At 54.6% G+C, this 14,183-nt stretch overlaps 1 protein-coding gene across 3 annotated transcripts in view; it reads right to left on the bottom strand.

The window, feature by feature from the left end:
- The window catches only part of PKD1 (polycystin 1, transient receptor potential channel interacting), an 82,409-nt gene extending 75,650 nt beyond the window's left edge, over nucleotides 1–6,759 (bottom strand). For all 3 annotated transcript variants that reach the window (XM_071444837.1, XM_071444839.1, XM_071444840.1), the window contains exon 1: nucleotides 6,391–6,759. In XM_071444837.1, the coding sequence (XP_071300938.1) occupies nucleotides 6,391–6,629 (239 nt within the window). In that variant the 5' untranslated portion in view covers nucleotides 6,630–6,759. The remainder of the gene's footprint in view (nucleotides 1–6,390) is intronic.
- Nucleotides 6,760–14,183: the final 7,424 nt, after the last annotated feature.

The raw sequence follows: 14,183 nt of genomic DNA, 5'->3' as shown, positions 1-14,183 counted from the left end.
CAGCTTCTCCAGGCAACCTCAAAAGGAACAATTTCCTCCCAATATCCCATCCAACCCTTCCCTCTGGCAGTGGGAAGCCATTCCCCCTTGTCCTGGCTCTCCATGGCCTTGTCACAAGTCCCTCTCCAGCTCTCCTGGAGCTCTCTGAAGGACCAGGAGGTCTGTCCAAGGAGGTGGGCACAGGCTCTGGGAGGGCTACAAACCCCACCCTGGAAATGTCCCTTCCAAACCAGGGATTAGACCCTGTGACTCCATCACAGACACACAAACTGCACCGCACAGAGCCCAGAGTGCTTCTCCACACAAGGAGCTGCCTGCACAGGCTGGCAGAAAATGAGCTGCCAGCTGCCACCAGGAGAAACAAGACCATGGTGTGGTGGCCAGGGACAATTTTGGATGAATAGGAACAGGCTGGCAGAGTCATGGCTCGGATCCAGACTCCGTGTCACCCCAGGCTGCCCTGCAGGAACGAGCTGCTGCAGCCTGGGGCTGCTGGGACAGCCAGCACAGCCCTGTGTCCCCATAGTCCTGCAGAGCATCTGCCAGCACAGCTGCAGTGAGAAATGGGGATCCCACCAGCTCCCACACCTGCGCTGCCAGAGGGCACCCACAGCCTGTGGGAACAGCAGGGCCACGCTCCAGCACCCAGAGATGCTGTAGGTGGGAGATCTGCTAGCACAGAGTGAATGAACATCCAGTCCTGTCACCAACCCAGCCTATCACACTGCCTTAGCACGGGCTGCTAATTGAATTCAACATGACAGCAGGTTAAACACAGTCACACAGGACCATATGCCACGTCTGAAACTTCCCTGCCGAGCTCAGCTCAGCGAGGTTTCTGCAAGGCCTGATGCCAGGAAGCAGAGGAGATTTACCTGCTCCTAACCTGAGGGCAAATATTTTGCTGTTAATGCCGTAGAAACAGCTGGCTGAGGAATTGTTTTGATTATGTGTTTTGCTTATCTGCACATTATCAAAAAGGATGTGACCTTTCGAGGGAAAGGGAAGAGCTGGAAAGCTGAGGAAGTTCAGCCTGCAGAGGAGTAGCTTGCACAGAGAGCTCACAGCACCTTCCAGTATCTGAAAAGGCTACAGGGAGGCCATTGAGGGACTGTTCATCAGGACCTGTAGTGACAGAACAGGTGGGAATGGGTTCATACTAAAGAGGAAAAACTGAGGTTTCATATATGGAAAAAATTCCTCCCTGTGAGGGAGGTGAGGCCTTGGCACAGGGTGCCCAGAGCAGCTGTGGCTGCCCCTGGATCCCTGGAAAAGTCCAAGGCCAGGCTGGATGGGGCTTGGAGCAGCCTGGTCTAAAGGAAGATGTCCCTCCAATAGCAGAGGAGTGAAGGAGATGCTCTTTAAGGTCCTTTCCCACCCCAACTATTCCAGGATTCTGTGATTCTATGACAAAATCTCTTTACTGGTCACGGTTCCTATAAATACACTGCAAATGCTATAGCTTGCACGTTTTGATGCTCTTCCTGATGACAGCTATCCTTTAAATAAACATGAATGGCAGCAATCACATGAGTTTTGCTTTTTGTGCCCTTTGCAAAGCAAAAAACTAACATTATGTTTCAATTGACATTTTTAGTTTTGGCAAACGGAGATGCCGACTTTGCTTCAGCGTCTACGTAAAGAGCGGTGATTCGATGTGAAAAACAGGCTCATTCTTTACTGCAAAGGAAGGCTGAGAAATAAGGGCTGGAGAGGTCTGGTGGGACACCACCAGGCTCCTTTGGGACAGGCTAGTGACCTTCAGCACGGCCCGTGCGTGCAGCTGAAGGGGAGCATGGCCGGCAGCTCCGCAGCCACTGCGGCTTTCCAGCCTTGGAGCCACATTTCAGCAAGGGCTGGAGAGAAGGGAGGGATGGTGGGGAGCGAGAGGAGGCTGGTTTGATGTGGGGGGAGAAAAGGGTGGGCTGGTGAGCAGCAGCAGCCATTCCTCGGAACAGCAACAGCACCATGAGCACAGCCCGGGAGCGGAGCTGCCAACTTTCCACTGGGGAAGAGATGGGAAATTTTCCCTCTGAGCCTGACAGCAACTGCCTAAAATCGTGCTGTTGGCCGTGGAGGGACTAACTCACAAGTGCTGTGTCCCCCAGAACCCACCCCACTGCCCACACTGCTCCATGCACTCTCCTCACATTAAGAGCCAGATCCAGGCAGCTCCCAGCCCGCTCCACCCTGGCACTGGAATGCACAGCTTTGCTCCCGAGTTGTCCTTCTTCCCCTGCTCACTTTGTTACTCACTACAACTCAGATAAATGTTTGGGGACATGTGGAGTAAATAAAATACAAAATCAAGCTGAACTGCAACAATCAATCAAAGGATGACAAAGCTTGGAGGAACGGAGAAAGGACGATGCCGAGCCGCGTTATGGAAACCACAGCGTGGAAAATATGGCATGACAAGAGATAAAACAAGGAATCCCATTAAAATGGGATAAAAAGCAGAAGAGCATTAACAAACCATATGAGTTCTACCTTCTGAGCGAGTGGTTTTCTTTCAAATCCACTCTTTGTGAGAGCAGAATGAAAGCAGCTGAGTGAAACGCAAAGCGACCTGCCGGGGGCTTGCCAGCAGGACAAGAGCAGGATCAGCCCTCACTTTCACTCCAACAAGGAAAAAGCAACACACAGAAAGAGACCACCAGGAAACTTAAAAATGTCAGGAAACACAGGGGAAAATCAGTGTAAACAGTGCACAGGAAAAAACACACCAGGTGTCAGAGGAAACCCAGAGGATTCCACCAGCAGCTCGTCCTGCCTCGTGGGGCTCCAAGAGGTTTAATTACAGTTCTTCAACATGTGGGGGTTTGTCACTACCAGGGTTTGTAGGTTTGGCTGCACCAAACTACAGATCACAGAAGTGAGACACGTTGATGCTGCTTGGGATTATTCAATTGCAACTTTTGGCACAGAGCAGGAGCACCTTCAAATCCGCCTCTCCGGTGGATGCCTGTTCTTCCTGAGCTGGACATTTCTCTTAATACGCTCTGAAACACCACTAAGAAAAGTTTTAATTTTTAAAAAGTTTCTCAGTCGTGGGAGCAGCACTGAGAGTTCTCTGAAGCTTTAGGAAGGAGCACAATAAACAGCCCAGCCCTCTCTAACAGCAGAGCCCGTTCTGCTCCGACACCGCGCCACAGAATCGCCTCCTTGTTCCCACTCACACTATAGCTACGAGCTGCTTATGGGACTGGTCCCTTCCACAGGCTGAAAGAATCTCGCTGGCAAAATATTTATCTAGCACCTCATTTGGGCCTTTTTCCCTCTCCAAAATCTCTTACAAAAGAGAAACGCAGCCTTGTTTTCGCTGGGATATGGCTCCCTACAAGAATGACATTCCAGGCTGTCTCAATTTTTTCTAGGAACAGCAATAGAGCTATTTTGCTTTTGTGGCCTGGACACTACTGTACAGACACTCCACTGCCTGTGGGTTTACCTGATTTAGATTTTAATTTAAACTGGAATTTTTTCCCCTGATAGCTTTTGAAGACACCCCAAGCCTTGAAAAGGCTTTTCCTGCATCATGTAATAATATCAAAATCTACCAATCACTGCTGACCCTTGAAATTTAAAATACCAGACTGCAGGTTCCTGAATCATAGGATCTGTTTATTTTAAGGTTTATTTAGGTGAAGTCACCGGCTGGGCAGTGCAACCCCAGGGCTCAGTGCCAGATCCACAAAAAACCCCACTGGGTTTTGGATGAAAGTTCTGATCCCCACTTCTGCAGGAGCCTGGCGACAGCAGAGCTCCTCTGATCCCAGCTTCTCCTTCTCACCCATCCACAAACACTATTCCATCCTAATGAGGGGAAAACAAAGTTTCCACTATCATCCTTTTACATCAAGATTCTAATTTCCACTTCAAACCTGCCACGACACCGAAGATGTGTCAGAAAGAATCAGGATTTGCAAGGGAAAGTCAGAAAGCCTTAATGAGATTTATTTCCACTCGAGGAACGAAATAAGCGATGAAAGCTCAAGAAACAGCTCAGGCTCAAATAAATGCGAACAAAAATCCGGTAGCGCTGAGAGCAAAGCACTTGAAAAGAGATGGATCAGAGCATGCCTGGGATGCAGGAGCTCAGAAGTGCAAATGCTGCCACTGGAAGCCTCGCTCCCCCAGTTCAGATCCACTGTGGATTATTTGGAAAAACAGCCTTTGCTCCTGGTTCCAGCCAGACTTTGCGTTACACTTCAAGAACCTGACTCTGGCCATGGGAAGGGGCCAATATTCCCGCTCGGTCTGCCTGGAGACCGCTTCCAGCGAGGTATGTGGTGTCTGCGAGCAGCAGAGCCCATTTCCTTAGCGATTCTTTGGATGGGACCTTTCCCCGTGCTCCTGGTAACAGCGCGGCCGCGGTTGGCATTTATTTCCTCAAAGCTGCTCCGTCTAAAACGTCGGACACAAGAGGAATTCATTTCCTAGGCCTCGCTGCCACAGCCAGAAATTTGGAATCGCAGTTGCTGAGTGCTGCTGCAAGCAAATGGCCGGGAATTCTGGCGCTGGGAATTTTCAGAACTCGGCCTTCCTAAAGGCTGCTTTCAGTCCAGAATAATTAATTTTTTTTAAAGGGGTTGTTGAGACACTAAAATATAATTTTTCCTCTAATGAGAGAATATATAAACGTTATTTATCTGTCCCTGTTCAACAAAGGGAATGTGAAATTATTAGGCAAAACTCACATAACCTCACTGAGCCATGAGCAAGAATCCCTTCCATCCCAACAGAAATCAATCTGTAAACTCTTCATGGTTATAATGACACTGGGTGCACCTGCATTCTCTGCCATCACCAAGAGATCAAACAGGGCAGTAAACCTGAAAGAAACCCACTTCAGCACATGTCAGCCCAGCCCTCAGAACAGGACCAGCACACATTTCCAGCTGGGACACACACACAGCGATGAGCTGCCTGACAGGGATGATTCCACGGCCTGAATTCCCAACGTGAGCTCTGTGCCCTACACAAACACTTCTGCCATCAGAACACGGTGCCACAAACACCATCCATTGCTCGGGAGCATTTCCCCTTCCCATGGTTTTGTTCACCTGCAAGAGCTTTATGTCCTGCTTCCATCTGTCACTGCACAATACCCAAAACATTCTGGGAGCTTTTACAACTCAGCGCCTCTGAACAACAATAACATAGTCTCAAACACTTACTACCAACATTAATAACCACAGAAACACATTGTAATAGCCCCAAATCCTCAAAAAGCCAAATGAAGGACTGATCATCACAGCCTCCAGGAGGCTGCTCCACAGTGACCAGCGAGCAGCCTGGGGAGCTGCAGAGCCCCATCTCAAACCAGCAACAGATAACAGAAATCCAGAACCTCCTTAATAAAAACCAGTCTTTTCCAGTTAGGGACTTTCTGCAACAAACAATGGCTGGTTTGTTTGCAGAAGTCTAAATATATCTAGCAAGAAAAGAGCTGGAAAACACCTTGGCTGCTGGATTTAGAGATGTGCACATTTTCCTGAAGTTAGTCCAGACACAGCCTGTGAAAACTACAATGTATGTTTACTGTGATACCCCACAACTTCTGCAGTATCTCTGTATTGACGCTAAAAGTGGAAGCTTAGTTAAGAATATCCAAATAGAGAAGCAGACCCTTAAAGCAGCGAAATACCACCAGAAATTAGTTCATGTGAGATCTATCCACCACGCCAGGCCCCACGTCATCTTTCTTATATGAATCACTCGATGCTTTTGTCTCGTCAAGAACTGAAAAGCTGCTCCCTACGGAAAACCAAACTTTTCCCCTGCGTCTGTTTTTTGCGTCACTCGGCGAGCTGATTTCAGTGACAGAGCACATGGGCCATTGCAGTGCCCCTCATGAACGTGCCTGACTGACCGACCCAAAACAACCAGACACAAACACATCTGTCATCCCATCCACGGAGCGATGCTTGTTACGCGTTAGCTGCGTCTTTGGGGTTTGCTCTAAAGTGTGTTTAACCCCCCAATTAATTCAAACACTCGCTCCCGCACACCCTCCTCCCGTTATTCCTTCCCCACGAACTTCCTGAACACGGAACCTCCCAGACCAAACTCCCAGCTCAGAACCCCCCGAACCAAACTCCCGAGCACGGAACACCCCGAACCAAACTCCCGAACACGGAACCCCCTGAACACGGAACCCCTGAACCAAACTCCCTGCACAGAACCCCCCGAACCAAACTCCCGGCTCGGAACGCCCCGAACCAAACTCCCGGCTCGGAACCCCTGAACCAAACTCCCGAACGCGGAACCCCCCGAACCAAACTCCGTCTCGGAGCCCCCGCTCCATGCACCCGAACACGGACCACCGCGGTTCCCCGTGTCCCGGTACGGGCCGATCGCGGCCCCCCGGCCGTGCCCGGTACTCACAGCGCGGTGGCGGCGGGGGGCACGGCGGCCCCCGGGCTCTCCCCGCCGCGGGCCGAGCAGTTGAGGGCGCAGGCGGGCGCGGCGCAGGCACAGCCCGGGGCGCAGGGCCGGCAGGCGGGGGCCGGGGTCGCGGCGAGCCCCCCGCACAGCAGCGAGCAGAGCAGGCACCAGCCCGGCAGCGGCAGCCGCGGGGCGCCATGTTTGCGCGGTGCTCCGGCGGCTCCATTTCCCAAAGGCATCTCTCCCTACGGGCATGGCATGGCCCCGGCGCGCCGCCGCCGCCCCGGCCGCCCGCCCCGCCGCGCTCCGCCGCCGCCTCAGCGCCCGCCCGCCATGGCCCGGCCCGCTGGGGCCCCGCTCGCCGCGCTGACAGCCCCGGCCCGGCCCGGCGCCGCTCGGCTCTGCTGCTGCTCCGCCCGGCCGCGGCCGCCCCCGCTCCGCCTCCCGGCCGGCGGAAACACGGCGCCGCTCCAGCCCGGGCCGCCCCCGCTCCGGCCCGCACCGCGCGGCTCCCGGGGCACCGGCACAGCGAGCGGGGCCGGCAGCAGGAGGGTGTCCCGGGAAAGGGGTGTCCCGGGGGACCGGGGTGTCCCGGGAACAGCGGGATCCCGTGGGAAAGGGGTGTCCTAGGAACAGGGGCATCCCCTGGGAAAGGGGTGTCCTGGGAACTGGGGGACCCTATGGGGAAGGGGTGTCCTGGAACAGGGGGATCCCGTGGGAAAGGGGTGTCCCGTGGGGCAGGCGAGATCTCGGGGGACCGGGGTGTCCCGGGAACAGCGGGATCCCGTGGGGATGCGATCCCGTGGGAAAGGGGTGTCCTGGGAACTGGGGCATCCCGTGGGATAGGGGTGTCCCGGGGACAGAGGGATGGCGCGGGAGAAAGGTGTCCCGGGAGAACGGGGATCCCGGGGGACACGAGGGTCCCGGGGGACAGGGCTGTCCCTGGAGCAGGAGCACCCCGGAGAACGGGGATCCCATGGGACACAGGAGCCACCCCGGGGACTGAGGGCATCCTGAGCACAGAAGCATCCCGGGGAACACGAGCATCCCCGGGACAGGAGAGTCCCGGGAAACAAGGGTTATCCCCGTGGGGGCAGCTCAGACAGCGGGCAGGGCAGAGAATGCAATGCGGCAGGGAATTGTCTCCCAGTGCCCGGGCACACAGGGCGGTGCGCCCACCTGAGCCCTCCCCGAGGCTGGTGCTGGGGGATGCAGTGAGGGCTGCAGGGTGTGTGTCACACCCCCAGCACTGCAGGTACTCGGGTACCTCGGAGGGAGAGGAAGAACGAGGCTGGTACTTTCCAGTGCATTTTTTTTTTTTTTTTTTAGCATGAAACACAGCAAATCCGTCAGGTTTCAATGTCACTTTCACCCTGCAATAGCCCCGGGCAGTGGCTGCGGCTCACACCTGGTGACATCAATCCATCATCCCACAACATCTCCTCGGGAACTGAATTATTTCTAAATTTAAAATATAACTAAAATAAAATCTCCATACAAGCAAAGGAAGCACCATTGCAGAGGGCATCTCCCCAAAACCAGCCCCACTTGGAAGGGGTTGAACAGCTGTGACAGCTGATTATTGCACCCTGATTTGTTGGTGTTTCACCTGTGCTGTGTTTAATCAGGACAGAGAAGGGTGATGGTTTGGGTTTGAATCACATAGGATTTTTGAAGGCATTTGTGACTTTGGGTGTGTGGGATTCTCTAGGGAACGAGGGACTGACCCTTCAGCGCTGCATGTGCATCCACCGTGGGCTGGGAATCCCAGAATCATTGAAGTCAGAAAAGACCCCACCTCTGGCTCTGCCCAGTGGGATTGACCCAGGATGGTCCCGATCCAACAGAATCTGTCACCACCTGTGTGGTTTTAGCTTTGGGATCGTCCTGCTGAGGCTCTGCCTTCCTGTATGCAGGAAACTCTGAACAAACCTGAAATGCAAAGCCTGACAGCATCCAACCCCCCTCCTTGGCATGGTGCTTAATGTATGTGAGAATTTACTTTCCAAAAACATTTTGTGCCTCGAATGTTGGGCTTGAAATGTGCTTGAAAGACACATCATCCTTTGCATGATGTATTGTGCCCAAAATAGCTCCGTGGTTACTATTTCCTCATGTGACTGCGATATATTTATTTCCACTCCCTCAATTGTAAATTGCTTTTTGTAGGGTTCTTTTCCCTTTCTTTTGTACTGATGCCCATATTCTTTCAGATAACAGCAAGGAGAAAATATCCTGTGTGTGGATTGCAATCAGTAGATTAGCAGGCTAATGGAATCCAGCTGATGGAATGAAGTTAAGGGCTCTCCCCCAAAAGCCAGGGCTGCCAAGCTGTAACAAGGGCAGTGAGCAAGGAAATACTTGAGTGAGTGTGCAAGGATAGAGCAAACCTTGACACGGCAGCGAGAAAATAGTTTGTTCACATCAAATCACGATTTTTCATCTTGGAGGAAAGTCTTGTTGCTGAGCTGGGATGGGTTTTACAACAGCAGCTGGGGAAAATGATGGAAGTGGAAAATGCACTTTAGGGAGGCTGCTGCTCACTGCGAGGCTGGGAAGGGCTTGCTGTGGGGAAGGGATTCTGCTGGATCCTCCCACTGGCGGGAACAGGAGAGTTTCCCAACACTCTTTACTTGAAGCAGAATTAAAACCCCAGTGAAGAGGCTGTTCATTCTGCCTGTCCTGCATGCGGGCACCCAGCACATCCCAGACACACCATGCTCAGCAAAACGTGACAGAGCTGTGGCTGACCAGGAATGTCACTGCTGCATCCACATCCCAAAACCACTGCAGATGGCTTTGGACAGCCCTGGAACCCCCTCTCCAGCACCCATTTCTGCCCAGGAAACACGGGAAAAAACTCCTACAGCACCAGGTGCAGGTCCATGAGCGGCCATGCAGGCACCTTCTTGTCCAGGTGTGTTCATAGCCCACAGAGGGGAAACTGTGCAGCTGGAAATGGGCTTGGAGCCAGGACAGGGAGCCCTCTGCCCCCAGCAGCACCCATCCACTGTGCCCCGTGTGGGTCTGCAAAAGGCAGGGAAAAGGCCCCTCTTGACCTCTCAGGTGCCTTGCCAAGAGCTGTGGCCCTTGGAGAGCAGCTGTATTTATGTGTGGCCACAGTAACAGCTCCGTTTGCTGTTATTTCCCTGCACAGCAATAACTCTCACCTGGAGGAAGCAGCACAGCTGGTGTTCAGTGAGTGTCTGGGGGAAAGAGCTCCAGTGGGAGCGGGACACAGGGATCCAGAGGAGCTGGGATCCCTGTTCCTCCAGGGAGGAAGGGGCTGCATCCTTCCCTGCAGGCTGTTGCACAAAACATGGCTGCATTTTGTGCCCCCTTTCCTGTGTGATCTCAGAATCATGGAATTATTCAGGTTGGAAAACTGCTTGCTGAGGGTAACACATGGGGGTACCAATACCCATGAGAGCTGCAGGATACACCAACTTCTTTATTTTTGAGCCTGTTTTGTAACAAAAAACCTCAAATCATTGTTGAGTATATGTTAGCCGAGTCAGCTGAATGAAGCTAACATTTTATTTATAAACAATTTTCTTAAATACATTTTAGTGTATTTTCTCTTCCATCCTACCAGTTCCTTAAGGAACACAATCACTCTGATCAGTAGGAGTTGGAAAAGAGCACGGAGTGCAGCCCTTGCCCCAGCCCTGCCAAGCCCGCTGCTAACCCGTGTCCCCAAGTGCCGCATCCATGGATTTGTCACATCCCCGGGATGGAGCAGTGACGCTCCCCGAGGAGTGACCCCACAGGGACCATCTCCATCACCCAGTCCTGGCCCTTCCTATTCCTTCTGCTCCTTTTCCCATCGCGCCGCTCCAGTCGTTCCCCCGGTGCCGGCCCCGGTGCCGGCGGGCTCAGCCCGTTCCCGGTGCCGGTTCGCGGGCCCCGGGCGCCCTCTAGCACCGCCTGCGGGATAGAGACCGGCAACAGCCCCGGAACGAGCCCGGGATCACGGAATCACAGAGTGCCCTGGGTCCCAAAAGCCCCCCAAGACCACCCAGTCCAGCCGCTCCCCCAGCAGAGCCAGCGCCACCCCTAACGCGTGTCCCCAAGTGCCGCCTCTAACCCGTGTCCACAAGCGCCACATCCACACGAATTTTAAAGGACAAGGGGAACGGCTTCCCGCTGCCAGAGAGCGGGGAGAGATCGGGAATTAGGAACTGATTGCTCTTCAGAGCTCTGAGTGCCTGGCTGCGGGCTGGCTCACACACTGTCGTTTTGAAATAAAAACTAATTGCCCGAGCTCACTAGATCTTTGCTAAAGAGGAAATGTCCACCCTTCCTCCGAAAACAGTAACAAACAGCCTTAAAATCGGAGCTCCATGGTCACGGTCATCACCCAGGCTGTTAACGACCCGGAGCAGCGCCGCTGGCTCGCACTCAGCTTGGGAAAGGCACCTAAGGTTGGGAATGTCACCTCAGGTGTGCCAGAGCACAAAGACAAAAGCTGCTGGATCCACCCGTGTCTCATCAGCCATCTGCCACCAATTAGTGCTGATGAACGCCTGGGCACACTGCGGGCACTCATTTGCATGTGCCCAGCTCCTCCTCGGCTGGCTCAGGAGCCGGCTTTGCCTTTCCCTCCCCGTGCCCAGGAGCTCCCTTTGCCTTTCCCTCCCTGTGCTCAGGATCTGGCTTTGCCTTTCCCTCCCCGTGCTCAGGATCTGGCTTTGCCTTTCCCTCCCTACCTGGCTCAGGATCTGGCTTTGCCTTTCCCTCCCCACTGCTCAGGAGCTGGCTTTGCCTTTCCCTCCCCAGGATGTGCCTGCAGCACCAGCAGTCACACATCCATCCCCGAGGTCCCTCGGGAGCCTCTCCCCAGCTGGCCCTAGAGGGTGACTTGTTCTCCAGAGCAGCAGCTTTACGAGCCTCTGCACATTTCCATGCTGCTCATTACCACTGTTTATTGTTTTACAAGGGCCCAGAGCACTGCTCACATCCCAGGGCTGGCCCGTGGGAGCTCTTGAGCTCTGCGGTGCCAAACTAATTTCCAAAGATGAGGGTTTTCAGGGATTTATTTGTTCCAGCTCCTTGGGCCCTGCTGTGATGGCTCCAGGCAGTGCCAGGCTCAGGGCCACTGGCTGGGCTCGTACTCCAGCCATGGTCTGGCTGGTGTGAATCATTTTGGGATGGAAATGGCCAAGTGTGCAGGGATAACAGAGGCACCTGTGACATTTGCACCCTTGCTTTTGGAACCACAACCACAGTCTAACCCTTCCCTGGCTCAGGATGTGTTTGTGTACAGCTATAAAATACCTCAGATATTTCCAAGCTGACATATTATATTCCTAAAATATTTGATGCCGCTGAGGCGTGTCTGAAAAGCATCTAAAATATACAAAATAGCCTGAAAATATCTCACATTAGGGAGGCTGGGCACTTGCTCTGCCCTCCCTCTGTTCCAAAGGCCTTTTGAACATCCAGCTCTTCATCCTGTCTCAAAGTCCTCGTGGGTGACTGCTGAGCTGGGCACTGCCCTGCCCTCGGCCCTCTGCTCCTGAAACCTTGGCTCGGGTCAGTCTTGGCACAAGGAAAATCCATGTCCTGCCCTCAGCCCAGTGCCAGCTCGTTAGGACCTGGCACAATCACCTTTCTATGTGTGAGAGGGGCAGTGGGGGCCCAGGGCAGCACCGAGGTTCCCTGGGGATGCCCATGGGGACATGGCAGGCATTAGAGAAAGGCTCTGCTCCAGAGGAAGGGACTGAGCTCCCTTGGCTTGGCACTGGGGCAGAGCCACCATCCCATCCTCCTGCTGCCAGTGTGGGTCCTCCTCCTGAACACTCTTGGGTCGGCATTTTCATTGCCTTGGAGAGGGAAAAGGGACTAAAGGGGCACTCTGGTGGGGGTAGGAGTGCTCAGGCTCTGCCCCTGGGCTGCACATGCTGAAAGCTCCATGTCTGCCCAGCTCCGTGGTGTCCAAACCCTCCAGAGGAGCTGGCTGCTGCTCTTATGGGTTTGAACACCAAGAAATAAAGAGTTAGAAACAGGCTGGGCTCTCCAAACCTCCCCAGGGAAAACATTGGCAGTGGCTGGAGGGAGCCACAGGTGGGAGATGCCCCTCAGGATGGGCCAGAGGGGTGAAGGAGCCTGAGATGGAGCCGGAGGGACTCTGAGGAGGAGAGGTGGAAAATGAAACATCCAGACAAAGGAAAGAGGCTGCGATTGTAAGATTGGGCTTGGCAGCATAAGAAAGGGAAGAGACAAAAGCAGTCTCCAAGCAAAACGCTGGAATTTAACTTTCACAGCTGCAGAAGGAAAACAATGACTTCCCACACAAAACTCACTGATGGGCTGCGCTGATGAGGAGATGTCTGAGGAATTTCAATTAAAAGCCAGCGACACTGACAAAGGCGATGAGATTGAAGCGTTCAGAGGTGAGTGAGCGATGGGAGGCAGAACAATGACTGGCGAGGGAGGGAACGGTGCCTGCTGGGGGCTGCGTGGGCTGGGCCCTTCCCAAGGCACAGAGTCCTTGCCCGCCCTGCCGGGGGCTGGGATCCAGCTCCAGCTGTGGCCCGTGCCTTGTGCACCTCCCTCTGCCCTCCATGGGGACGTGCTGGCCGCAGCAGGGCTGTCCCCTCCGTCTGGCCTCTCTGGGGGTGTCTGCTCCCCTGTAGGATGGAACTGAGCTCTCTGGGTTTGCCTGCCAGCCCCAGGAGCCCTCCCACAGCTGCCATCCAGGTGATGCCACTGCCTCCAGCCTCTCCTTCTGCAGCCACTCTGGAGCCAGAGCTCCGTGTGCCCTTGGCAAAGGACCTGAGCAGGGCTGGCAGAGTTACAGGAGACTGGGAGAGCCACAGAATGGTTTAGGTTGGAAAAGGCCTCTGAAGTCCATCCAGCCCAGCTATTCCTCAGCACTGCCAAAGCCAGCACTGTCCCACGTCCCCAAGTGCCACATGCACAGGGCTGTAAAACCCCCTCAGGGATGGGGACTCCACCTCTGCCCCGGGCAGCTGTGCCAGGGCTGGGCAGCCCCTCCGGGAGGAAATTCTCCCAAATATCCACCCTGAGCTGCCCTGGCCCAGCCTGAGGCCGTTCCCTCTCCTCCTGTCCCTGTTCCCTGGAGCCCTCCAGGCTGAGCCCCTTTCCAGCTCCCTCAGCCTCTTCTGGGGCTCCAGCCCCTTCCCCAGCCCTGTTCCCTTCTCTGGACACACTCCAGCCCCTCCACATCATGAAGGGCCCAAAACTGCCCCCAGGATTTGAGGCAAAGCTTCACCAGCACCCAGCAGAGACAGAGAAGCCCCCAAGCCTTGGCTGGTGGCACTGCAGCAGGTGACAGCAGAGGCACCACGAGCAGCACATGGAAAGAGCCTGCAGCATCCTTCCTGCACTCACCATGCAAGGAAGAGGAATATCTTCCAAGCTGGCACAGCTGACATGGTGCCTGGTGGGAATAGCTCGTCCTTGCAGGCTGCCTGCTGGAGCAGGCTCTGCTCCCTCGGAGCTGGCACCAGGAGCTGGCACCAGGAGCTGGCACCAGGAGGGCATCAGGCTGGGCTGGCTGCTGGGAGAGGCAGGGATGGATAGAGGCTGGTCAGGCCCAGGGCATGGAGCAGCCAAGGCTGGGGAGTGCAGGGGCAGCCGTGGCACGAGCCAGCCTTGGAACAGCCCAGAGCAGCAGCAGGAGGCAGGGAGGGAGGGAGGGAGGGAGGCAGGGAGGGAAGGCCTCACACCGAAATATCTCCCTGGCTCTGAGCACGGCACGGAACTTCTGGCACACAGAACCCTGCCAGGTTCCATGCCAAAGAAAACAGCCAGACTGGGAGCCCTGA

The sequence above is a fragment of the Agelaius tricolor genome, unplaced genomic scaffold (assembly GCF_023055355.1).
Source record: "Agelaius tricolor isolate 1412-34295 unplaced genomic scaffold, bAgeTri1.0.p SCAF_19, whole genome shotgun sequence".
In the NCBI taxonomy this organism is placed as follows: Eukaryota; Metazoa; Chordata; class Aves; order Passeriformes; family Icteridae; genus Agelaius; species Agelaius tricolor.
Note: the sequence above shows the minus strand (reverse complement) of the source record. Positions and strands in the feature narration are given on the sequence as shown.